This window comes from Pempheris klunzingeri, chromosome 19 (genome assembly GCF_042242105.1).
Source record: "Pempheris klunzingeri isolate RE-2024b chromosome 19, fPemKlu1.hap1, whole genome shotgun sequence".
NCBI lineage: Eukaryota > Metazoa > Chordata > Actinopteri > Acropomatiformes > Pempheridae > Pempheris > Pempheris klunzingeri.
The window spans coordinates 8,115,241-8,140,855 of NC_092030.1; the positions used below are offsets into that span (position 1 = coordinate 8,115,241).

At 43.4% G+C, this 25,615-nt stretch overlaps 3 protein-coding genes across 4 annotated transcripts in view; 2 read left to right on the forward strand and 1 right to left on the reverse strand.

Moving 5' to 3' along the window:
- Positions 1 to 438: 438 nt before the first annotated feature.
- Positions 439 to 7,399, forward strand: ccng2 (cyclin G2). Its single transcript, XM_070850050.1, has 8 exons — positions 439 to 520; positions 1,766 to 1,916; positions 2,065 to 2,202; positions 2,564 to 2,814; positions 3,387 to 3,465; positions 3,638 to 3,736; positions 4,627 to 4,826; positions 6,459 to 7,399. The coding sequence occupies exons 2-8, from the start codon at positions 1,812 to 1,814 to the stop codon at positions 6,589 to 6,591; spliced, it is 1,005 nt and encodes a 334-aa protein (XP_070706151.1). The 5' UTR covers positions 439 to 520; positions 1,766 to 1,811; the 3' UTR covers positions 6,592 to 7,399.
- A 603-nt stretch (positions 7,400 to 8,002) lies between these two features.
- Positions 8,003 to 19,416, reverse strand: taf1c (TATA-box binding protein associated factor, RNA polymerase I subunit C). 2 transcript variants are annotated; one of them, XM_070851100.1, is made up of 15 exons: positions 18,994 to 19,416; positions 18,010 to 18,121; positions 17,660 to 17,709; positions 16,631 to 16,726; positions 16,217 to 16,284; positions 15,851 to 16,101; positions 15,053 to 15,184; positions 14,837 to 14,954; positions 14,649 to 14,720; positions 14,427 to 14,562; positions 14,118 to 14,246; positions 12,690 to 12,888; positions 12,399 to 12,536; positions 10,789 to 12,182; positions 8,003 to 9,379 (listed from the first exon to the last, which is right to left on the reverse strand). In XM_070851100.1, exons 1-15 carry the CDS (start codon positions 19,120 to 19,122, stop codon positions 9,137 to 9,139), a joined length of 3,267 nt encoding a protein of 1,088 aa, XP_070707201.1. In that variant the 5' UTR covers positions 19,123 to 19,416; the 3' UTR covers positions 8,003 to 9,136. The 2 variants fall into 2 exon arrangements, with proteins under 2 accessions (XP_070707201.1, XP_070707200.1); XM_070851099.1 differs by lacking the exons at positions 16,217 to 16,284; positions 16,631 to 16,726; positions 17,660 to 17,709; positions 18,010 to 18,121; positions 18,994 to 19,416 and adding an exon at positions 16,188 to 16,206.
- Positions 19,417 to 19,812: 396 nt separating this feature from the next.
- LOC139218478 (WD repeat-containing protein 7) overlaps positions 19,813 to 25,615 on the forward strand; it is a 95,531-nt gene continuing 89,728 nt past the window's right edge. The window contains exons 1-9 of the mRNA XM_070850049.1: positions 19,813 to 19,964; positions 21,473 to 21,644; positions 21,776 to 21,882; positions 22,014 to 22,092; positions 22,309 to 22,483; positions 23,231 to 23,307; positions 23,519 to 23,638; positions 23,782 to 23,927; positions 24,207 to 24,309. Coding sequence (XP_070706150.1) covers positions 21,486 to 21,644; positions 21,776 to 21,882; positions 22,014 to 22,092; positions 22,309 to 22,483; positions 23,231 to 23,307; positions 23,519 to 23,638; positions 23,782 to 23,927; positions 24,207 to 24,309 — 966 coding nt within the window. The 5' untranslated portion in view covers positions 19,813 to 19,964; positions 21,473 to 21,485. The remainder of the gene's footprint in view (positions 19,965 to 21,472; positions 21,645 to 21,775; positions 21,883 to 22,013; positions 22,093 to 22,308; positions 22,484 to 23,230; positions 23,308 to 23,518; positions 23,639 to 23,781; positions 23,928 to 24,206; positions 24,310 to 25,615) is intronic.

Below are 25,615 nucleotides of genomic sequence, written 5' to 3' on the forward strand. Positions count from 1 at the left end.
ATAAAAGGCGCAGTCAAAAGGCACTACGTAATGCTAAAATTGCGTCAGGACCGTGTATGGCCATAAACCAATCACATCAGACCATTTTGGGCGGACTATTTGAACGTACCAAGCTGCGGCTCGCTGATTGGCTAATGGAGACATCAATCATAGCGCATCGTCTCATGTAATAGATCGGCTGTATTTCGGTTCCAATGGCATTTATTGGCGTATTGGAGATTGATTGCCGATCTCAGTACACGCGTTTCGACGATAATGTTAGTGCTTAAATGAAAACGTCACTAAAACAGCAGGTGTAGGCTTCCATCTATACCGTTAAACCGAAAAAGGGGGCTGCTTTCTATTCTTGAACCCAAGCCATTGATTGGTTACTGCCTTGTGACGTCGCCATGTGGGCGTGAGCATAATGGACATCAACAAAAGAGAAGAAAAGGAGAAAGCGGAGAGAACAGAGAGGACGAGAAGGACTGTACAGCACAGCTAAAGACAACAGATATGTGGATTTAACCTGCAGTTACAGGTGGAGTACACCTTCTTAAACATGCTAAAATAGTACCTACACTGCGCAGACTACTTGTATTTGTTCTACTACATTTGTCTTTTCTGCTATTCGAAAAAATGGAAAAACGGATCAAAGTAATTTATTTAGCTACAGTCTTAATGAACTAAAGCAAAAAACAAATAACGTGTCTGTTTTGCTTTTACAAATAATTCTCCCTTCGAACAGTTTCGATATAACTCGCACAGGAACACTGAAATGGTATTAAGTTAATTTTCTAATTTCAGTCTCTGTACGGAAATAGTAGGATTTTACAGCGAGTATTTCTTTTTTTTCTCTTTATTACCGTGGGTTTATTAAGAGAAAAACAGGCATTTTACATTGGTTTGCACGTACGACTTCCTCGGTCCAGTCAAAGATGTTTTTCAGCTGGTCTGTTGTTGTTGGTATCCCCAGGATCCGTCTCCTGTCCACAGCAGGGCTTTACTACGGTTGTATTCACAAGGAGACTCCACCACAAGCACATTTTAATCGGTTCAGTACATTAACACTGCGCTATGAGCTCTGGGACATTGTTTTTGTATTAATAACCGTGTTCTGCAGTATAATTTGATACCTTTTTGAACGTCTGAGGAAGGAAAAAGCCCAGCCCCTCCCCCGCTCCTGCCAGAGGATTTAAAACGTAGCTAGCTGCGGTTAACGTTAGCTTCCTCGGCTAACGTCAACTAAAACGATAACGCGGGGTTTTTTTAGCTGCGTGGATTATGTGTTTGTGTATTTTAGGTGGTTTATTAACAGCCAGAACCTTGGAAAGGCAGTTGTTTTTCGGTTCAAAGGACAGAGGAAACCTGACACCGGAGCCCAGCTGAGGGCAGTGGGCTGGGCCCTGAGCCCTGCCGGGGCTCACAGCAGATGTAGGCCAGTGGCACACAGTAAAGGAAGAGACCACTAAGACAGAAGAGACCATTTCATTGTTGTTCATTAATTTTCTCCTAGTTGATTATGGTTGTACAGGGAAATGAACTTGGTGAATGAGAAATTTAACAAAAGACATATCTGAAACAAACCACTTCTTCATCATTTCAGTACTTTTGCTGTGCTCCTTTCAATGAAATACATTGAATCACAAAGTCAAAGGGGTGTCCTTTAAGACACTACAAAAATGTACTTGACAGATTTACTATTGGTCTGGATTACAGTAGTGATTTCAGAGAGCACTTTGTTTACGCATTGGAGCTGAAATTTGGTGCATTCCTCCTTTTGCAGTGAAAATACTGTGGTGAAAACAACTTGGTCCAGCGCCAGCCAAGACATGGACGCCTTAAAGCTGATGAAGGAGCTGCGGGTGAACTTTGAGCAGGAGGTTCATTATGTCCCTAAAGAGACGGGGCTGAGCCTCATCGAATCCACAATGCAGGTGAGCATCTCGATCCGATGTAGAGGCAGTACATAGGAATGTTGTTCTCAACGTGTGTAGATGTCTTTATTTTTCATTGTCCTGTTGATTAATGAAGTCTACAATTATCATGTACTAGTATGACTAAGGAGGCGTCTTTGTTTTCCAGGACGACAGTCGGATCTCCGCCAAGTGCAGAGACGCCAAAGTGGAGGACCTGTGGAGCCTGACCAGCTTCTTTGGTTACAGCACGCAGACCTTTGTCCTGGCTGTTAACCTGCTGGACAGATTCCTCGCCATGATTAGGGTACGAGGTGCTCACACCTGATAGGACCAGACACAAGACCCTTTAGCTCTTGTTTTTAAGAGAGTCTGGTGACACTATTTGGCTGCGTTACATGGTTTGTAAAAGCGTGAAACCTCTCTGGTGTCATTTTACACATACAGAAGTAAACAAGTTTAACCAATTATATTGTTCATTTCAGCTGGTTACAGGATTCAGCTTGAAATTGTACATTATAAGCAGTACAGAATTTATAAAAGACTTGTTAATAAATCACTCCCCACATATCTAATTAGTTTCTAATCAGTTTTGACAAATCCAAAACGACAGCATGAAGAGTATTTTAATAAATGGTGGTTTGTTTCTCATGTGTTGTCTACCTCAGATCCAGCCGAAGCACCTGTCCTGCGTCAGCGTCTGCTGCCTCCACATGGCGGCCAAAGTGACAGAGGAGGAGTGCAACCTGACGCCCATTGACGAGCTCATCCGCATCGGACAGTGCAGGTTCACTGTGTCCGACCTCGCCCGCATGGAGAAGATCGTCGCAGAGAAGCTCAACTTCAAGTCCAAAGCCATCACTGCCTTAACCTTTCTGCACTTGTACCACCAGATCATACTTTCACACTCCACAGACAGGTGAGACCATCATGTGTACGGAGTTACGTGCAACTTAATACCCTTTAAATCAGCTGTTGGATTTACTGGTGTCAGTTCATTTCTATGAGAATCTGCCTGCTGGAGATAGAAAATCCAGTCAAAATGTAGTCGATTTTACTTTTTCTTCAATATAATAGGTTTACAGACCTTGTTGAGGCACAGTCAGGATTATGACAGGATTTTTCTCATGAATGTCAACACAAAATACCAGAGTTCACATTAGTGTGTTAACACAAAGACTTTACCATGATTTAATTGGCGGAGCTTCTCCACACCACTACTTGTTTGTCACAGCAGCTCCATTTGATGAAGGGCAGCAGTTGGCTATCGGGCTATTTGACTGGAGTGCACTTAAAAGACCGGTTGTTGCCACTGACTGAGACACACCTTAGTGGCACAACACTAGCACACTGTATTGTTTTCAGTATACCCAGGTGCCCTTTGGGTCAGAAGTCAACACAAAGGGTTTACATCAGATTTAGCAAGTGTGTGGGGTACATCATTGACCTGAAAACACACTTGACTATGTGTGTGTGTGTGTGTGTCAACAGGAAGGAGACTCTAAGCCTTGAGAAGCTGGAGGCTCAACTCAAAGCCTGCCTGTGCCGGATCTCCTTCTCCAAAGCAAAGGTAGGGATTCGCTGCAGGGGTCAAAGGTCAGACTGGATTATAGCAGCTCAGCAGTCTAATGAGATGCTCATATTAGTTCTGTTCTGTCGCCATTAGTTTGACAACAACACCTGGACTCTGGTGAAATGGTAAACATGTTTGTTCTTCTGTCTCCCTCTGTCTGTCCGTCCAGCCGTCCGTCCTAGCCTTGTCTCTCCTGAGGCAGGAGATTGAAGCTGTTCAGTCGGATGACATGTTGGAAATAGCCTTTCACATCCAGAGACACTTAAAGGTAAACATGCATAGCTCTATTACACATTCTCACTATCACACTAGTACTCATTCAGGGACAGAAACACCTGGTGGAAACTTGATGTAGTGAAAAACATAAACAACAGACGAAAAAGCACTGAGAACTGCAGACTGGAGCAAATACATTTAAATGAAGGGAAATGAGAATCTGGAGGCTTAATTTCACAGGACTAGTGGTTTCACAAAAGAACAGTGGGATCAGATGCAAACAGGAAAGCTTTTTGGGACCAGCCACACAGGCTTACTACTATTTACTGATCGAAAAGACAAGTGAACACAACATAGACTCACACATAGTTGTATTCTGAATAGCAGCAAGGGTGTGTGCACTTATTTTTAGCCCAGCTCTAGTCCAAAACATTTTTCTACTGACCATGTTGGTTATGTAACCTGGTATCGTTCATTGTGACTGCTCGATTCCACACATTAGAAGAGAAAATAGACCTGAAAATGCCTCCAATCATGGTGGGATTTCTGTAAACTGCCAACTGTTGACACTTGGAATAGTAATAACTTCAGACTTCTATACCCAGTGACCTGAATAAAAGTACATTTGAAAAAAGAACCCTTGCTTTTTTCCAGTACTGGTGTGATCTTGTGATGCATTTTTTCTAACTCCTTCTGACAACACTTGAAGATTCAGGTGCTACATGACCAGCTGATCATGTTTCTGCACACACCTACAGATGCTGTTTTAACCTGGTTTCTCCTAACCTCCTGACCTGGAAAAAGAAACCAGGTTTCTATTTACAGGAACACTTTTGAAAGCAGTGCGCTGTTAGGTGTAATGTACTGAAACGTAGTTATGTCAGTCAGTGAATAGGGCAGAGGGCCAAACGGTGAATCTGAACTGCTCTGTGGTTCTTTCAGATTGTCGACAGTGAGCTGCTGCTGTGGAGTGAGCGTGTGGCTCTCTGTCTGTCGGAATACGCCTCCCCTGAATGCAGCAAACCCAACCACAGGAAGCTGCAGTGGATCGTCTCACGGCGGACTGCCAAGAACCTGCACAGCTACCGCAGCGTCCCTGAGCTGCCCACCATCCCAGAGGGCTGCTGGGACGAGAGCGAGAGGTCAGAGCCCCAAACGCACCTGAGCAAGATACCGACACTGTCAGGGCCCTAAACGCACCTGAGCAAGACACTGTCAGGGCCCTAAACGCACCTGAGCAAGACACTGTCAGGGCCCTAAACGCACCTGAGCAAGACACTGTCAGGGCCCTAAACGCACCTGAGCAAGACACTGTCAGGGCCCTAAACGCACCTGAGCAAGACACTGTCAGGGCCCTAAACGCACCTGAGCAAGACACTGTCAGGGCCCTAAACGCACCTGAGCAAGACACTGTCAGGGCCCTAAACACACCTGAGCAAAATACTAACACTGTCAAGGCCCTAAACGCACCTGAGCAAGATACCAAAACTGTCAGGACCCTAAACGCACCTGAACAAGATACCAAAACTGTCTGAACCACAAAAGCATCTGAGTAAATTTAAAAAAAGAAGCACATCCTTCACATAAGATTTAGTACAAAAGTACACAAAAAAGAGTCACTATTGAGTTGTTCAACCAAAACGCTAAAAAACAATCACTCTCAATGACTTTAGTTGGATTCAGGATGCAGACGTCAGACTGACATGTGACCTGACTGGAAAGTACCAAATACACCTGACGACAGCAGAGGCCTTTAGAATTAAAAGGAACAAGACACACCGTGTGTGTCATCACACACACACCCAATGTTTCAGTTTCTATAGCAATGCCACACTGAGAGGCTGTAAAAAGTGTATCTTGAAGGTTGATTTGGATCAGTGAGAAGTGACAATTTTAACTTATTTCTGGAGAAAAGGACTCGCGGTAAACCATGAATCACTAGTGGATTAAATGGGCGCTTTTCAATTCAGAGGTGAGCTTTTTACAGTGTGTGTGTGCAATAACACTCCACTGAGGCAACCAGCTGTGCAGCAACACACAAGTTTCTGATGTGTTGTAACAAGACGTCACACAGACCAGCCCCTCTGGCTGTCTCATGTGTGAGTCAATGGTCACGTCCCACTGACAGACGTTTCCATGATGTCACATGACGGCAGAGCACGTCGCCTTTATGCAACACAGAAAGGAAAAAAGGAACCAAAGCTCTTGAAGACTTTTCCCAGCTGCCTGCTGTAAACGGTGATCATTAACTCAGAGCAGTTCAAACTGAAACTAGAAATGTGTTGATCATCATATTGTTTAACAGACTGACAGTCAGCTGAGTCACATGTCAGAACATGAGATCAGCAGCAGATAGTCTGTTTCTTTTTACTCATCCTTGTTCTTGTCAAATCATGTCAACTCTTCCCGTCTGTCCCAGTGGGACAAAAATATTAAGAAGCTCAGGAGTCCTAAATTCTTCAGAGGGCAAAGTTATTGTCACTGTTGGTTAATCCAGATTTCTTTAACACTGCATCGTATTTCTTATTTCGTATTCAGGCCTTTAGTCCTTCAGAAATGACAAAGTAGCTCGCAAGCCGAACTAGACCGCACAGTTCAGAATCATTGACCGTTGTTTTCCACCAAGCAGACAAGTCTTAAATGCATTAGACATTAGAAACCCTATGAGGCAGAATCAACACCTCACCTGAAACTGATTTAAGCCTTTAATCAGACTGCCAGCCGTGTGTCAAACCTCTCTGTATGACTCTGTCAATCTGTTTATGTCTCTACAGTGAGGATTCTTGCGAGGACGCGATGAGTTCGGGTGAGGAGTCTCTCAGCAGCTCTCTGGGCAGCGATGCTGAGGGGCCCTTCTTCCCTCTGCACCTCCGCCGCCAAAAACACCGCCAACACCTCGATGCCTGATGCCACTGCCGCCATGTGCCTCGCAGTCTCCGCCCTCTCCCTCAGACTTCTTTTGCTGAAGTCTTTAATTTATATATCATTATGGTTTAATAAGCTCTGGTGCTGGTGGAGAATCTCACAACAACTGGCAGCTGAGCAGTCCAAACTCTTCCTGGTAGACTTGGTAGATTTTAGTTTGTAGATGTGTTGGTGCATGTTGAGCTGTCACATTCCAGGATGCAAGGGTTTAAGGATATTCACGAGATATTAGATGAAATTCAGTCGACACTGCAGCGGCTGGTCTTCATGGTGCTGAGCTAGCAGTAGTCATTTAAAGTCCTTCTGAACGCTCAGCTCAGACCAGAAACAGAAAAAAAAAAAAGTGCTAAAATGTGCTGTTTATTTAATAGAATGGTTTTTTGACTGTTATTAATCAGACTGTTTTTATTAAGGTTAAGGAGTTTTCCTGATACACACAAACAGAGAACAGCTGATCAATCATCCTTTTGTGCGTGTGTGTGTGTGTTTTCGCAGACTTAATGATCTTATCAAGATGACAAATTATGCTATTTTCAATGCTCATATTGATCTGAGAGGCTTAGTTTCATTACTTCAGAAGTCAGTTTGTCTGAGAAAGACATTTAGTCCAGTTCAGCACTGAAGGTGTCCAGAGTTTCCAGATCAGAGTTGAAAACAAAATTTTAGCTTCATTTGTTGATGGAGATTTGACAGAACTGTTAGCGAGCGTGGCTGTTCATGGTCTGTAGTTCAGTTGCACTTGCATCGTTTGCTTTTGACGTCAATTCAAATGTTAAACGGACAGACTGGAGGTTCCGCTTAATGTCTGAAGGGAAACAAATTGAGCGTTCAGAGCTCGAGCTCAGCCAGCCCTTTGACAGGACAGCGGGGCGCCGGGCCTCGCCTAAAAGGCAACAGGGAGACAGATCTGAATCAGCTCTGAAACAGTTGGATTTAAACCCTGCTGAGCACAGGCTGTTCACGTAAAAATATTCACTAAGTATGTGTTTGTGGATGTGTGTGCGTACGACCCTGGTTTGAATTCAAAGTTGCCAATTTTAGGATGTAGCTTTAAAAAAGTATTTGGCGTTTTGAGAGAATGTTGTATTAAAGTAATGCTGACTGTGTCAAAAAAGCCTAAAAAAAATGTCAAAAATGTAAAAAAGTTAATATAAAAACGTGTAAAACTGTAAATGATGTACAAAAAAAATCTGTTAATAGTTCTTTGTAGATACTAAGTTATTTATTCTTTGTCACCTGTACTGAAAAAAGAAAATCTTATAAAAATATTATTTTTTATCCATTGTCTGTCTCTTTTCTTCCATCATGTCTGGAAAAGAAAATGATTGTTTGAAAAAAATCTTGATTTCATTTCCTCAAAATCAGCTTTATTAATTTATGAGGCTTTACCGGTTTCCTGTTTTTTAATAACATTGGTCGTCTTTGAGTCGAGATTTTATTGAAAAAAAGAACTGTTTTGTTAAGAAAACGTAGAAAGGATTTATAAAAAAGAATCTTGGCGAGCAAGGTGTACTTTCTTTTACCATTAAAAAAAACAGTCACGTCTGAGAAACAACTGGCAAAGTAAAATATCAAATAACAGCCTGACTCTCTGTGAAAACACGATTCCACTTTCAACAAAACAAACTCAAGTATTTCCAGATACTAGATACATGTTGATTTTGATAAATCAGGAATCCCAGGTTTTTATCCTTTTACTCTGGTGTAAAAATTCAGCATCTCGAGGAAAGCAGCCGATCACAGCAGCAGCTCGTCAGCACAGACAGCTCACAAGAAAAAGACCAACTGCTGCACACACACTGCCAGGACCAGGCTGAGCGAGTCCTTTCAATCCCAACAATTCATTCCTTTTTCTCTGATCATGTAGGCTAATAAAAATCAGTTTGATGCTGCTACTTTATACATTAAATGCTTCATTTTAAAGCTACGTCTTCTGTCTGACTGTGTAGAACTCTGGCTGCTTTACTGATCTTTTCCCCTCTTCATTTCAATAAACTGACCACTGTAACTCATCTCGACGGCGGTGTTTTGAAACGAAGGCCAAACCAGTAAAACTGAGACATCAGCTCTGGGCCCTGCAGTGTAAATGCCTCATGAAAAGCAATATGAGTGCAGCAGCCTGAGTGAGAGCTCAGATGACTTGACATTCCTTGGTTACATCACACACACATTAATGAACAGCAAATAGAAAAACAAATAGAATAAATTCTGCTCAGTCCTACCAATCCAGTCTGCAGGCCGTCTTCGTCAGCCTTCAGATGTCTTCATGGATCACCGGCACTGTGGTGGAACCTTTTCCAAAATGCAGTTAGTTTATATTCCTCCATTAGGTCCAGTTTGCATGTCCACTTTTGAAAAGTGCAATCCCAGTTAATAAAACCATTATAGATCTATTATCTAAACCACGAGGCACTTGATGACGCAGAAAATCAGACAAAAAACTGCCCAGCCGCTTGTGCTTGGTTTCCTAAGTTGATATAAACACCAAGTATTCCAAATGATGGGCTTCTCCTCTGGGGCCCACGAATCAAAATCCCATTCGAGACTTCTTCTTGGGTTGTGATGCCTGTCGACCCTGTGATCTCTGGGAGAGGGACAGAGACTGGGAGAACCCCGACCAGACGGAGGTGTCCTGGGACAGATCCACCCTGATGCTCCTCTGAGGGACAGACTGGGAGCTGTGGAGCTGAGAGGAAGAGGCCACAGGTGGAGGTGGGGGGTCGCTACTGCCCTCATCCAAAAAGTAACCGTCATGCTGCGAGGGCTCATCCTGGAAACAGACAGGAGACAGTTGTTGCTAGCTTAAAAGGCAAATGGCATTTCTGTATCTCCAAAGTGTCGTTCTTCCTTGTGGCCTAAGGATTTCAGACGCCGATCATACGATTACGCTGATATGTACGATCACCAGTATCAGCCTGGTGTACTGCTGCACAGCCCTGCCAGCTACAGCCATCACAGGCCTGCAGCCGAGCACTAGCTCAGTGCACAGCAGCAGCACCAGTCCCAGACAGTATTTGGGAAAAACAAAAGTGTGGTTTGCGGTTGCTTGACGCAGGTCAGCTTGTCAATAGTGCGGTATTGCAATATTACGCTTGTTGTCACCATTCAGTGGCCATATTTCAGTCTCTAGTTTTCATGGATATAACCATAGATATAGAAACATGGATACTGCATTGTTTAGGTCACCTGCTTCTGCGTGGCCGCCATATTGGGGAGGGCAGGAACCGCTAGTAAACTATATAGAGAGATGTGGACTTCACTACACAAGAGACCAACTGATTTTGATGAAATATGGTTTGCAATAGATGGGAGAAATTTAACATGACACTGGTTACTGGCGACGAGGGGGTGGCTCCAATCAGCTCTGTGCCAAAACATTCACTGTAAATGGCCACAACTTCACCTGAGACATGCAGGTTCTTGATCGATATCATTGCGTTGTATGATATTTTAGTATCATATTCTACTAATGTAGCATTCTAGTATAGAATGGTATACCATGTGGTACGATGGAAAGTGTCCTGCAGAATTAAGTGAATGTTCAGAATCTACCAGTTAGCATGTTGTTGGCGTAGTTAAGTTAAGACAGGCTCTCAGTTTCGGGGAGTTTTGGGCCAATTTGTCACCGTCTCACCCCTCCCAACAACAGGACACTGCATAATGCTGGTCTGGGACCTGCCCAGGTAATGTGAGGGGCTTACAGATTTAATTTTAAAAACTTTTAAGGATCTATTCATAGGCTCAGACTACTCCAACAATTTCAAACATTAAAACCTATACGATTGCGTCACTACTTTCTGAGCAGGACCACAATATCCAATGAGATGGAAGTCCCAGAGCACATGCTGCTGCTGCTGCTGGCAATCAACAGTAAACATTCTAGCCATTGAGGCTAAAAGCAGCTAGCATACTACTGTTCTAGATATTAAAGCTGCTAAGGAACAGACAACCAGTGTTGACGGCGTCTGTCACTGCGAAGCATTACTAAAGGAACTGTGTCCGTCTGTTCTGCTTCGATAACAAGCATGACTGAGATTAACACGGCTGTGCAGGTTGGTGTTAAACTGCCTTACAGAAAAACATGGAAACAATTCTTTTACCATCATGAGGAAGTTACCTGCTCCTCTAGTATTGTTAGTGGCACACCTACATGACATTACTGAACACGTCGCCTCTTACCTGTGGTGCAAACAGAGAGCTGAGGTAGTCGTCGGCTGCACGTTTGTTCCTCCTCTGATTAGCGGCTGTGGGGTCCAGTTTTGGCGTCTGGGGCAGGGAGAGGATGAGGGAGCTGCTGGGAATCTGCTGGTCACCTTCTTGCTCTCTAACACGTAGCGGTGTAGCAGATGGCGTGGGGACAGGGCTGTCAGTTTGCACGGAGGGGGGTGTCATGGCTCTTGGCCTCCTGCCCTTCCAAAAGCCCCCCCACTGAGATTGAGCACTTTCGGAGTCCGACCATGCCTGCTGGCTTGTTGCAGAGGACCAGCCTGTCGCATCTGAGAAATCATCCAACTCTGACTGGTAGCTCAAAGATGAGGTGAAGCTCCCGGACAGATCCAGGCGTTGGCCGGCGGCTCTCCTCGCCCCCTTCTCCATTCTCCTCTTCCTTTTCAGAGCCGCCACCTTTTTCTCTCTGTTCAGCCCCAGGTGGTTATCCCACCATGCTCGCCATGCTTCCTCCCCCTGCCAGGAGACAGTCAGACGGTGGCTGAGCTCATCTGTCCAGATTTCCGTGTCCACAAGGTTTGGTAAGTGCACCGCCTCTGGAGCCTCGAGGGAGGCAGAGACCGCACTGTGAACCAGCAGCGAGCGTTTAGACATGCACGCTTTCAGGTCACGCTTCAGGCTGTGCATGCGCTCCTCTTCTGTCGGATCTCTCCCTTCACTGTCAGACAGCTGGAGGAGGCCTTCAGATTTCATTGTGAAGTGCTGTAGGCAGCGCGGGCGGGGCTTCTTTTCACGACTCTTTTGCATCAATTTCTGGAGCCAACGCTTCCATGTGACAAGAGCGCTGCTGCTGAGCTTTACGGGAGACTGCAACGTGGTGAGACCAACGTAACTCAATCTGCTGGAGCCTGAATCTGCTTCCTCAGTATTATCTTTACCAAGCTTTCCATCTCTCACACCTGCATCCAATTCACCTACTTGATCTGGCTCTGGATCATCATTTATGACAACCTGCAGCCGCAAATGCTTCAGGTTTCGACCTCTGTCTATCGACTCTGACTCCTCAGAGGAAGAGTCAAAGTACACATTCAGTGTTCGCTGTTCCTTCACTGGTGTTTCAGCTACAAACCTCCGTGCAGTCGGACCCTGGGTTGGAGCGACTACATCTTCATCGTCTGATGTGTCTGATACAACCAGCTGAGTTTCCTCACGAGTTGGTTGTGGCTGTCTTTTGGCTTCTTGTTGAGGCAGCGGTTCGGTCTCTGCTGCTGGAGGTTGGGAGGTGTCAGGCTGCTCAGGCTCCAGGATCTGGTAGAAAATATCTCCTGCCTCCGTCAGCTGGAGGACACAGACACACTCTTCACCAGTTGCGTCTCTTCCTCCTTTCTTATGGATACAAGTCAGACCTGATAACGAAACAAAGAAGTTCAGCTACATCTTAAATGACTTTTGAGATGCTGCATATAGAAATTGTTTTAAATTCATTGGTTGCAATGGACGATACACACTTCCCCATGCTTTGTCAACTTCACTACATTTTTCCTCAATTCATATTACAACATAATTAAAATTACAAATTTCTACAACACAGAAACATTCACACAAGCCGTCTCCATTCACACCTGCGGCAGGTAAGGACAATCTGCTGGTTGCCGTGTCCAGGCGGTGAGGGATCTGGACAGGAAGTTGGTCCAGGCTGTCTCTGGGTCTGAGCAGAGCTTGAGGAAGACCTTGACTGAAACAGGCTTCTGCTCTGCCACCTGAACACACAGGGGGTTTAAACCAGAGTGTTAGTACAGAGCCTGAATGCTCTTCAGATTACAAATCGACTTGATGGAAAATCAGTTTAAGCTGAACAGAAATATCAAAATCTATTTCATTTGCTCTCATCACATCGCCCCCCGTTGACTGACCTGAGTACTGCAGCAGTGTGATCTCCTGATAACTGTGGGAGCCCAACAGGACCTTTGTGGTCCTAGCCCCACCCCCTGCTGAGCCAGAGGTGGCGCCGCCAGGAATGATGTGACAAAACATGGGGGGGGACTGCATCATGTGATCCCACTTGAGCATGGGCACGCCAGGGAAACGCTCGTCCACAATGTAGGCCGAACACTGAGAGAAAGAGAGAGATGTGTAGTCGCAGACAGGAATTAAATGTTTAGGATGATTACCTGACTCATCATATCCAAGTTTAACTTTTCATATTCTATCAACAACTGAAGTGGATCAGCATCAGAGTTTTGAAGCGTGACCTCCAGTATTTTAAGAAAGTAGCTTTGAGGGAAGAAAATACAGTTGATTGTTTCATTGAGTCAGACACATTGAAGTGTTTATCTTCTGGTCATTTCAAGTAGGAGCTGCAGACTTCAGGAGGATCAACAGGATCTCTGACTTTTGGTATTTTGTTTCACTTCATAATGCGTTCTAATAATGAGTCACTGGAAAAAAGGGAGATGAGGTCAGAATAATGATACACTGCCCACCCCGCATGCTCGTGGCGTCCACATGGACATCGTGGCTCCTGCTGTGCTGCGACTGGCAGCTTCATCTGTCTACATTGAGTTTGCCTTTGATAATGGCTGTCATATAAAAGTAAAAACACAGTGGACGGTGTATGATGCTGCTGTAATGATGTCAATATGACCATCTCAGATCATTTTCACAGTCTAATTTGCCTGTGAACTGCATGCATCTTGCAAAAAACAAACCAAAAAAACAACAACCCCAAAAACCAAACCAAAAACAAAAATAGGCTGCATGAAAAGAGCACCGGAGCTGTGCTGCCTGTGTGGCTGCTCTATACAAAAAACGATAAAGACTAACAGGTTCTGCAAGACACACACACACACACACACACACCTTATTCTAAACTAAAACATTTGTGTATCTGTTCTGCATGTGGACCATGAGGGGCTTATATCTTAGATTCCATTATCCAACCCTGTGTTGTAAAAAGCCAAATTACCTCGACACCTTGATTTGACAAAATGTTAAACCACTGAAAACTCTTAAAAGAATTAGCTGGCTGTATGCCATGTGTGAGCACAAGTTCTCATTTGAAATAGGATGCAGAAATGAACGACAATTCAACCCCTTCACTTGTTGGTCCCATGTTAGGAGATCCTGATATGCACCTGTGTGGTAATGAGCAGGTACTGCACCATTCCATCAACTGAAAATAACCTACCCGGCTTGAACATCATTTTAGGCACATTTCTTCAAATTCAACCAGACATATTTGGTAATTTTGGGGATTTTAAGTTTAGGACAAGGATTTAAAAGTCCCGTGCGTTTGACAAACGTTTATGTTTACATGTAATATTGTATTAATATTCATCTACCTGAGTGGTAATGAGGTGGTGGAAGGAATGGGCATCTCCCAGATATCTGGACAGAATGAGTCTCTCCCCACTGCGACACTCCGCGATGCTGCTGATACGAAACAGAGTGTGACCGACGACAGGATTCACCTGGACAGACGGAGGAGGGAGGGGAGGTGAAAGGATAAGGACGTGGGCTAAAGAATTAAATTTCACTTCACGATAAACCTATTTATGCACATGGAATCTGAAATGGGGCCACTTTTAAAGCTTAAAAGCAATCAAATTAAGTATTCACAAGGAGACCACATCACCCACCCCTTGACTCACCCTAATGTCTGTGAGTTCCACCCCCGTCCTGTCTGCATACAGCATCACTCTTGGGTGGGCAGAGAACTCGCACCATCGCCATGGCGACTTGGCATTGAAGTACAGGTTGCTGTCTTCCTCCCGAACATTCTGCATTCTGATGGGGCAGAGTGTCACTTTGCTTTTGCTATGGACTTCAAACAACCTCCTCTCTTAAAAAAAAAAACATACCAACACCCTCACCCTCTGCCGACAGTCCACAGGTGTGCTGCTCCGCTCTCACTTGCCACCAGAACTTCACCTAAAACATGAGGACTGACAGCACACAGCAGAGACACCTTTTCTTCAGTTGGAGCATCTCTCAGAACTCAAGGACTTTACTTCTGTCTCCGACCTTAAAAGGCAGCGCCTTCTCCTTGATAATCACTCACCTGACGCTGATGCAGGTCGCGACCTCTCTAGTGTTGATGACTTGTAGCAGACGAGGTTTGCTGCTTTCACTGGACCGCCAAACTCCACACAAGTGATCTGACCGCACGCCAACGCAAGCTGCAGACAACAAACAAGCACACATTAAAATGTCTGCACAGCCTGGAGGAACCACGTGCAACTCCTGATGACATTTCTAGATGTTTTTTTGTTCTTACAGTCGTTGAACAGGGAGACGGCGCTGATCTGTCTGACGGGGCCTTTGAGCTGGAAGCTGAACGGGTCACTGCTGCTGGCGTCCACACAGGGCGAACTTCCACTGCGGTGCTGCAGCTCCACTGGGTGGAAGTCTGACGTACTGTGTCAAGAACCAGAACCAGAACCAGCAGAAAAACACATTGTGGTGGTGCTCGTCTCCTCAGACTCTCTGAGCATGTCTCATGCCTGAACCACCTGGCTGGATTTCTACTCCTTAAACCAAAGATGGTGGCTGTGGAAATGAATAGGGATTGTTTCCATTTTTGTTTGGGTGAAGGAACAGTGACGTACCATCTGACAAATATTTTGAAATGGATGTGTGAGACGCTGCTGTTGGCACAATGAGTGACTGTACATAATATATGCACCGTGCATGTATATGCATTCTTTCACTTGCCTGAACGTAGCTCACTAAGGAACACTATTTCATCTAGGCTACACGCTAACTGACCACTACAGCTGCGTTTTTATATTTTCTATCGTTTACACATCCACAATAATCAAACTTAAGTTGAAAAGATGAGGCTGGCAGGTCTGGTGTATAGAACTGAAATGATAAGCCACATTTGACATTTTCATACTTGTTTGTGCAGACATATTTAGGCTGGTACCCAGAAGCACTGCGTTCTGATATCTAGTAATTAATTTGCTGACAATCATCTAATAAATTAATCAATTCTTAATGTCTGTTAAACAACCTAGTGAGTTTTGAATTGTTATAGTAAAACTCCTTATATTTCATCTGATCTGCAGGATACTGAGGCAGTCCAGTCCCTGGTTCCCGGGGTAGATGAGGTAGCCATGCTGAGAGCTGCTGCCACTCTGAGAGAGGGGGACATAGGCCAGCGCACCCCCAGTGGCTCCTTCAGAGAACAGCAGGCGCTGTCTCTGCTCCATCAGCTCCTCGTGCAGCAGAGTGCCCAGCAGCTCTGGAGGGACGGCATGCACTACGTCAGACAGCAGGGTGCTGTATGCGTCCAGAGATCTGGAGTGATATGCTTGCCGACATCTGAAAAAAAAAAAAGATGCCACGTGTCAAAATAAAATACCAATCAATATTTATCTATATGATTCAAGGTTCTAGCAGACACTCACTTTCACACCAGTCAGTCAGGTCCACTCACATTTTAAAGTTTAGCATGTCAAGGGAGTTTTTCACCTTCCACATGTGGATCGAATCCTGGCGATATTTCTGCAGTAACACACACACATACCAATGACATGAAAACCAATAAACGCTGCCACTAGCTCAAAGCAGGTGTACATCAGCCAACCTTCCAACTGAGGGACGACCCACTCTACCTCTGAGCCACAGCTGCAAACAATGTGGGATGACTGATTAATATCTGGGAACAACTACAGACCAGAGGACAGTCAAGCATCTGAACACTATGTTTGACGTTTTTCATATCTCAGCCTATGAAGTCATAAAGTCAACATGATGTAAAACCAAATTGTTTGTCTAACAAGCATTCGAACTAAGTGAATGGATAAAATAAAAGAAATGGTCAGAGAAAGTCTGTTCTTGTAAAACTCACATCTTTCCGTCCTCGTTTGAAGTGGAAGTTTTCACCAAGAATTGTACTCATGCAACCAAAGGTGTCCTGGCAGTGATCCACATAGAAGTTCTGCATCTAAACATAAAACCTGTTCAGTGCATTGATTAGGTGAAGAGCCACATTGAATGAGTGACACGTCACATTGCTGATTTTCCATGGAAAGATTCAACCTCTTTAATCTGAGTGACTAAATCAAGTGTGTGAGAATTAAACTTTACTGTCCTGGTGAGAAATGAGTCTAATTCCACTAGTACCTACTCAGCTCGACTCGGCACGGTTTGGTTGTGTTTCATTACAGAAGCGTACCACTTCAAAGTGGGCGGGGTCGTCATAGCAAGGTGGGCCGAAAATCCGGTAGCGTAATTTGTATACGACACAAACAAACACAACTAAGGACATGGAGTGTTTGGTTTGCGTGTATCCGTTTACCTCGTTCACAGAAATAATAAAAACGCCCGGTCTCTGTTTCCGGGGTTTTAAAAACGGCGGGTTTGATTCTTGTGAACGAGTCGCTCTCATGACTCATCAAGTGACGCCGCTCCCTGGCCAATCAGTGGCCTGCAGTCTGGTGACGTCGCATTGTCAGCTCGACTCAGCTCGCTTGGAACCCCGGCCGAGGAGGTACTAAAATAGTATCTGGTACCAGGTACTAGGGCTGGTGGAAACGCAACCAAACCGTGCCGAGTCGAGCCGAGCAGTGCAAGTGGAAACGCGGCATTATATTTACAATGCAGTTCCAAACACAGTAACTATAACACACAAATAAACAGAAAACACTGCAGAGGACACGAACCCTTAAATGCATAACTTGGGTCTTTAGTGACCACATCCCGACTAATTCATTAAAAAAAAAAGCACTTGACCTCTATCCATCCACACTTGACTGCCAAACAACTACACACACACACGACAAACATATATACAGTTTTTTGTCTGTTTGCAGGTACACAATCTCTTAAGTGTGAGACCAGCTTGAGATTTTTTTTTTTTTTTATCTGTTGCACTTACATGTTCTGTGAAATCCAACGGATCTGGAGGTGTTGAAGGCCAAAGGACAGCTGGAAAAAGTGGCGACATAATGTAACAAATGAACATACAATTAAGACAGATGGACACATGTATACAATAAGACAACAGTACAACAGATTTACCCTGTTAACGATATTTGAGACTCAAGCGTAGTAAAATATTCAGAGCTGGACACAACAGCCACCTGTATATTTGCAAATTATTCTATTACCTTTCAGTGCATTATTTTTGTGTGTCTTTTTTTTTATTATTCAAAAACTATAGAATATATTCTGAATGAAACCATCCAATGTCAGCAGTTGCAGTTAAGTTTTTCTTTACGGACTCACAGTGTTTGGGGGACAGGAGGGGAACTGCTACTGGCTCAGTGTGACGCCACGTCTCCCCTCTGACCCGATGCCTGGACGTAAATGTCCAGCTGGAAAGAGGACCAGAGCTGCTCTGAAACGACAAACACAACCAGACAATACGGTATAACTGGGAGTCTGACGGTACAGGTGCAGATCAGAGGACATCTTCAAACTGCTGATCAAATCCTACTAACAACCCAAAGAACTAAACTGACAGAGAAAAGCTAACACGTCCTCAGAGTGGAAAAGCTGTCAGTTAAAGTTTAACTCATTGTATTAGTTCTAATTTTATTTGCATCATATGGAACTATTCATTCATTTGTTTCTTTTCCTTGCAGAAATGGGCCTCCAGAAATTTTCAGTCACTTATAAACAGTCAAATTACACATTCTTTGTCCTCTAGCAATAAACTTTGTTTCACGTAGTCAATTCTTTTGATTTGGGGTGTTTAAGATTGGGTTTTTACAACATGAAGCTATGACAAATCAGCATTGTGGAAGAATTACTCAGGTAATAGCAGCAATACCAGAATGTCCTGCATCTAAAATCTTACTTATTAGAATTTCATTATTGGATTATAATTACTGACAAATCATTAATATTAACAACATTGTTGCAGGTGGTGAATTAGGAGCTACTTATAACTTTATATGCTGCTGGATAGCTTGTGAAGGGATCATCGGTCTGTAACAATACATTAAAATTAATGTGCAATATCTCAGTAATTCTGTGAGAAGCATCACTGACGAAAGACACTAATGTCATCAAATCAGTGTGGTGGAGTAAAGGTACCATTTTGGCCTCCAAGCTGTAGTGAAGTAGAAGCAATAAAAAGCTGAATACTGGCACACAATAGGAAAATATCGTCAGAATCTACCGTAGCACGTGCATATTGACACATGTGGCTCGGACTAATGCTCCTCATGTCTTAACACCAGTCAGTAGCATTGAGAGCTGGCCCACCTGTGGTCTCACTCGGTCGTAGCAGCCCCAGTTTCCAACGCAATGTCCCATGACGGAGTCCGGTGGTCCGCAGTTGTAAAACGAAGGAAACAGCTGCTGTGGAAAGTGGAAATCCATTTTATTTGGCATTAACGTGTTAAACGTATTAACGCAGCTAAGAGTCCACGTCCCGCCACTCTTTCTGTGTGTCTGGGAACATGTCTGAACATGTTGTCCTCCGGATAGGCTAACGCTAGCTCCTCTTGTTAGCTAGCACGAATAAACACGTTTCCCCTCTTCCGATCATCATGACACGCGTTCTCCAATTACAGCTACAAGCTGTACACGTCGAAGCATGCAGAGGAGCCAGAAAAGACACGAAGCCGAGTTCAAATTCGTTCAAAGTCCTCGGAGTTTCGTCGAACACGTGTCTGCTCACGACCGGAAGATGACAGCGGAGCTCGGCGCGAGAGCAGCTGGCAAAACACTGATACGACTTCCGGTTCAGTATTACTGAAGAACCTAATTTATGAGGCAATATGTTGGCTTTCCATTGTTGAATTCTCATAAAAGATGAACTGGACTTTTTAAAATGTCAAACTACTGCTGCTCCCCAAGTCAACTATTTTTTCCATGTGTTTACATGTATTTCTACTATTGCCTTTATTAATTTCTATATTCATTCATATTTTTATTTATTACTTTATTTATTCCTATGTCCATTTGTTTGCGTGCTAAGCATCTTTTATACAGTCTGTGGTACCGAGGCTCCGGAAGCCAACGCTGCCTTTTACTTTGAAAAACCGGAGACAGGATGTGACTCTTTGTTGTCGCGTGATCAGCTGACCGAAGAAATCGGCTTGTTAGTGGGACAAGCAGCTAAAAACAAGCCAAAAAGGAGAAAAGTTTCTGTTTTTATTTGCCGTTTAGGGGAACATTTGTCGACAAGCCTTCCTTTAGGAGGAAATGTTCCAGTAGGACTCCGTTTTATGGTACTTATATAAATCTCTACGTTGTGTTTTGGTTCCGTTAGCCATGTTGCTAACCCGGTAGTAGCAGATGTCGTTTAGCTTTAGCATTTCATAGATCAGTGCTCATCTAAGCTGTCCCTCAACGTCAGGTAGTTTGACAGGTAGTTTTCAGATAAATATCTGCAGAGTTCTGTACTACTAGCTTTCTCCCAGAATATCCTCCAGCTGAATTAGATGCACCCCCCTCTATTTCCAATGCTTCACTGCGCAGCCTAGCCTGGATGTAGCTAACACCAAGGTTAATTATTCAAATGAACCATGAAAACACAAGCTGTTGATGTATTCATGTGGAAGTGCGTACTGCTCGTTGTTTATTTCTGTCAAAAGGTCTCAGCTCTGTCTGTCTTCGTGACAGGGGAACGATTCGTGACTCATTGACGGTGTATTTGTATCTATGACTCATGCTTAAATGTACCGATTTGACAAGTCCTAATGATTGTGTATACGGGGAGGATTTTTAATATTCATGCCAGCATGCTACAACATTGTCTCTACACATGATAAGATGCCAGCATGCTAGACATTAGCATATTAGCATACAAACAAGCTATGTGGTTAGTATCTTTAGCATGACATTGCTGCAGTCGTGACTGCTAGTCCAGGTGGAAAATATATCAGCATATGAAAAGTATTAGAGAAATAGCAAGTTGTAAAAAGGCCCCACAATCCCGACTTTACATTTAATTCGTACAGATTTGTGCAATATAAGCAGTTAAACAATGGGAGACTGATACACAGGAAAAAAGAATAACGTGAGCACATAAATAATGAATGTTAAGTATGTGAAACATATAAGAATAAAAGTGTAAAAGACGAAAGACAAAGAAAGTCACACAATGGCCGTAAAGCCAGGCTAAGGAGGGAGGGAAACTGTGCCTCACCAAATGTTTCTCACCCTGATACTTTACAAACATGACATATTTTGCAGGTAGGGTGGTGCAAGGAAGACCATATATACATGTATTTTAGGAATTGGGAAAATAACTTGAAAATCAATATGGATGTCATAGTCCCAACCTCAGTTTTAGTCTGTGAGAAAACTGTTAGGTCTCATTTACACCAAGATATTTTTGCCTTTAACATCTCTGGTTCAATTAGACGTCTGCAGGCAATGTTGAAAATCAATGAACAGATCTGTTTCACAGCAATATTGAATTTGCAGGATATGTGCATCAATGTGATGATGTACTTTGATTTTTTTCCGGTATTTAATTCAATGGATCAACCAAAGACAGACATCATTGGCTGGTTATTTATTTGCATGCAGTGGAATGATGATTGAGAATTCACACACACACACACACACACACACACACACACAAAAAGATGTGTTGAGCCATTTTTATAATCGCATCTGTAGTGCTAATCTTCAGATAAGTGCCACATCTTTTTCATTCTGATCTTTCTCAATCTGTCTGCTTCATTTTTCCTCTCTGTCTCTCTTTCTAACTGTCCCTCTGTCCATCCAGACATATCAGTATAATGTCGGGGAACAGCTTGGTTCTGCCTATAGTGCTATGGGGCCGCACAGCTCCCACCCACTGCATCAGCAGTCTGCTAGTGATGGACGACTTCAGCACCATCATCACTGGCTGCCACGATGGCCAGATTTGCCTGTGGGACATGACAGCTGAGCTGGAGGTACTGATGAGAATGAAGGTTGTGGTGATGTCAGTGATTGTGTGTTTGTCACCTACATCTCATTTGCTCGGTTTCTCATTGTCTTATTATAACACCTTGGTCTTCTTTGGCTATCTTGTTTTTCTGCTCAGATTTGTCCCAGGGCCATGCTGTTTGGTCATACAGCCTCCATCACCTGTCTGTCTAAAGCCAGCGCCTGCAGTGACAAACAGTACATTGTCAGTGCATCAGAAAGTGGGTAAGTACATTTCTATCACACTCACATCAATCAGTCAATTGATATAGATGATGGTTGCTTGAAAAAGTAATCGTCAGTATAAATCCAAGGATGTAAATTCAGCTTCTGATAACTTCTTTCTCATATTCCAGAGAGATGTGTTTATGGGATGTGAATGATGGACGCTGTATTGAGTTTACCAAGCTGGCCTGTGCTCACACTGGCATACAGGTAAGACACACACTCACACCCCAAAATTCTCAAGTAAAGCTGATATTAACATACTGGCTTCATCTCACATAAGCAAATAAAGGGCAATTGCTATTAGAGGATGGGTAAAAAAAACATTGAGGGGTGTGCAGCTTAGACCTCTGAGCTGCTAGAAGACTAAAACATTTGATTATGGTCTTTCCTCCGTGTTTCCCCTCCTTCTCTGTGGTTCTCCAGTTCTATCAGTTCACCATTGGCACTCAGAGGGAGGGACGTCTACTTTGTAACGGCCATTACCCAGAAATCCTTGTGGTGGACGCCACCAGCCTGGAGGTCCTGTACTCACTGGTTTCCAAGATCTCTCCTGACTGGATCAGCTCCATGAGCATCATCCGATCCCACCGAACACAAGGTGAGAGACAGAGGCTGAGCTGGAAAAGACTTTGAAGAGTAAACAGATAGGATTTTTTCTCTAGGGAGGATGTAGCAGCAAAAGCAAACGAGCAACAAATATTGTTACCAGTGTCTCAGTTCCAACAAGTGTCCCTTTAAGGCATGACAGTGAGCCAGCATGCACAATACCAGGACCCTGAAATTGGCTCATCTAAATATAATGCAGTTGTTTTTAAAGTTATCAATTGCACTTGTGTCTTTTCTGCTGTGACAAGCAAATGTCTGTAGTGATATATTCAAAACTCTGTTGGGCATTTAGAAAAAACCACTTGAATAGTTTGCAAGTATCTATGAGAATATAGGAGATTTTCATTTTAAAAAAAAGGTGGTATGCAGAATAATGGACGTCAACATGGGTGACACTTAACTGATGGATGGTTGCTAATAAAGCCAAGAACAAAACATTGAGGAGAGACTAGAATAACCTCCAGCCTACTACAACGGCTCACATGGTCATGTCATACTCACCACTCTTGATTCTGATAAATTAAGGTGGAAAAAATGGTTTATGTCGTTCATGTCCAGTTGCTTTTTACCTGGTTTGGGGAATATTGATACCTCGTTGATGATGATGATGATGATGATGATATTGATGACTATTTGAATTGTCTCTTGTCAGATGAGAAGCTAACACAAAGATGTTGAATGTTTTATCATTTGAAATGTATGCATGTGTTAATGTGCTACCATGTTGATCTCTATATAGAGGACACAGTGGTGGCAGTGTCAGTGACAGGGATTTTGAAGGTCTGGATCATCACAGCTGAGGTCAGCAAGATGCAGGTACACCCCTATACAGATGTTTGTTTATTTAAAGAAATGCATCAGTTTTGTGTCAGACCTGTGCATACTGCCGGAAGAATGTGTAAACGCAAGTGGAACTGACACAGGCCTTAAGATTATGGCTCTGACTATTACAGAACATTTTAATACTCAGTTTAGAATTTTCAGCATCTGATTTGTTGTGTGTGTGGTTCTTTGTGCGTGTCTTCAGGACCTGGACCCTGTGTTTGAAGAAGAGTCCAAACCCATCTACTGTCAGGGCTGCCAGAGCATTTCTTTCTGTACCTTCACTCAGAGCAGCCTGCTGGTTGTCTGCTCTAAATACTGGAGGGTAAGAACCTGCATTCCCACTAAGTAATGCTTGGCACTAAGTACTGGAGAAGAGTACTGCATGAACCAGAAAGTTTGGGCCTAATTTGATCTGCCTGGAGCTGATGGCAAAAAAACTGTGCATCTCTCTCCTGTGTGCGTCAGGTGTTTGATGCAGGTGACTACTCGTTGCTGTGCTCAGTGCCCAGTGACAATGACCAGGCCTGGACTGGAGGAGAGTTCATTGCAGCAGACAAAGTCATCATCTGGACCGAAGATGGCTGCAGTTACATCTACAAGCTGCCTGCCAGGTAAACTTGTTGCCCCTCCGGCTTTCACATCACTGCTCAGTATCATTTGATGGTGCGAACACCGCGGAAGAAGAGCATAGACTCACGGTCATGCTCAGCTAAAGACAGTGGAGCTTTTCAAGTAGAGATGTAATGTAATGTGCCACACAAATACTGTAAACTTAGACTTTATGTGTGTACGTGTGTGTGTGTGTGTGTGTGTGTGTGTGTGTGTGTGTGTGTGTGTCTGTGTGTCTGTGTGTCTGTGTGTCTGTGTGTCTGTGTGTGTGTGTCTCTCAGTTGTCTGCCTGCTAGTGAACATTTCCGGAGTGATGTTGGAAAAACCAAAGAAGGCTCGATCCCTCCGCTAATCTACAGCATTGTGGACCATTCAGACAAACAGGTCAGTCCTTTGTTCTTCACTCTATCTCGTACCAGTTTATCATAAACGCATGTCTGAGTTCTGAGCGAAGCTCAAACTAATTGCTGAAATATCCAAGGTTTAATTTCCTACCCAACACATTACAGATTTTTCTTCTTTTATGAAAAAATATAAAGACTGTTCCATACAGCATTGTAATATTCAGCAAAAAATCTTGTAAACTATGCTTTTGTCATTTTTGTGCTTGACAAATTTTTATGAAATTACATTTAATACAACTTGTTTCACATAATAGGAACGCAAAGTATAGTTTAGAAAAGTGTTTACTGTACACTACTATGGCAAAAACTGAAAAAATGATCATGTCGTGCAGTTTTATCTGCAAGGAATTTCTTGTGAAAAATACTTTGGTGTTTTATGCACTTAATTTAGATTTCACCTCATTTTGTTTAAACCCAGTTTTCCCCCCAATTGACCGATGCAGTGGCTAATAATGAAAGCTGTTTGAGGTCCTTCTCTCAAGAGATGAAACGATACCTGACTTAGGCTGCACAGTGTCAACATACAGTCTCTATCTGATCCACCACATCTTGCCCAGTGCTACTATCATTTACAGGCAAACAGACAACTGTGAAATGGGGGAATCCTATTGATGTGGAAGGCCTTCCAGATCTGGCTTTTGGTTTTGTGCTTTTCATAATGAAGTTCTTAGCTATATTAGCTGGGCTAACCAGATTAGCGTGGTTTAGTGAACAACTGTCACACTGCTGGAACTTTTTGTTTTTAGCTTGCACTGAATTTATGTTGCGCATATTTAAAAAGTAGACCGTTGTTAGTTGGTTCATAAACTGAGACTGAAAAGAAGTCATGTACCGTAGAAAATTTCACACACAACACACACACACACAGACTAAACCACACTACGATATAAGAAATCGATCAAGGCCCTGTTGTTAAAACATGGCTCAAATAATCCAATAAACACGATGCTAGCTAAAATTGTGCTGGAAATTGCTGCAGTGCAGAAATCAGTACATTTGGGGCTTAAAGTTCGTAATGGCCACAGCTATACAGGGAGCTGTCTGGAGTTGTCCTGTGGTAACTGTGTTTTCTATTGATGTTGTTTGATTTGAGTTAGGATCATCAGGGCTCACATCACGCACATGGATCAGACCTAGTCATTTTTTTAGATGAAGGAAAGAATAGTGGAAAAAAATGTTGCTTCTGTAATTTCTGTAAATATCATGACGCATTTGTAACACAGAATCTGTTTTCATTCGCTAAATATTTTCCTTGACGGTGACAGCAGCAGAGTAGTGACTATGAC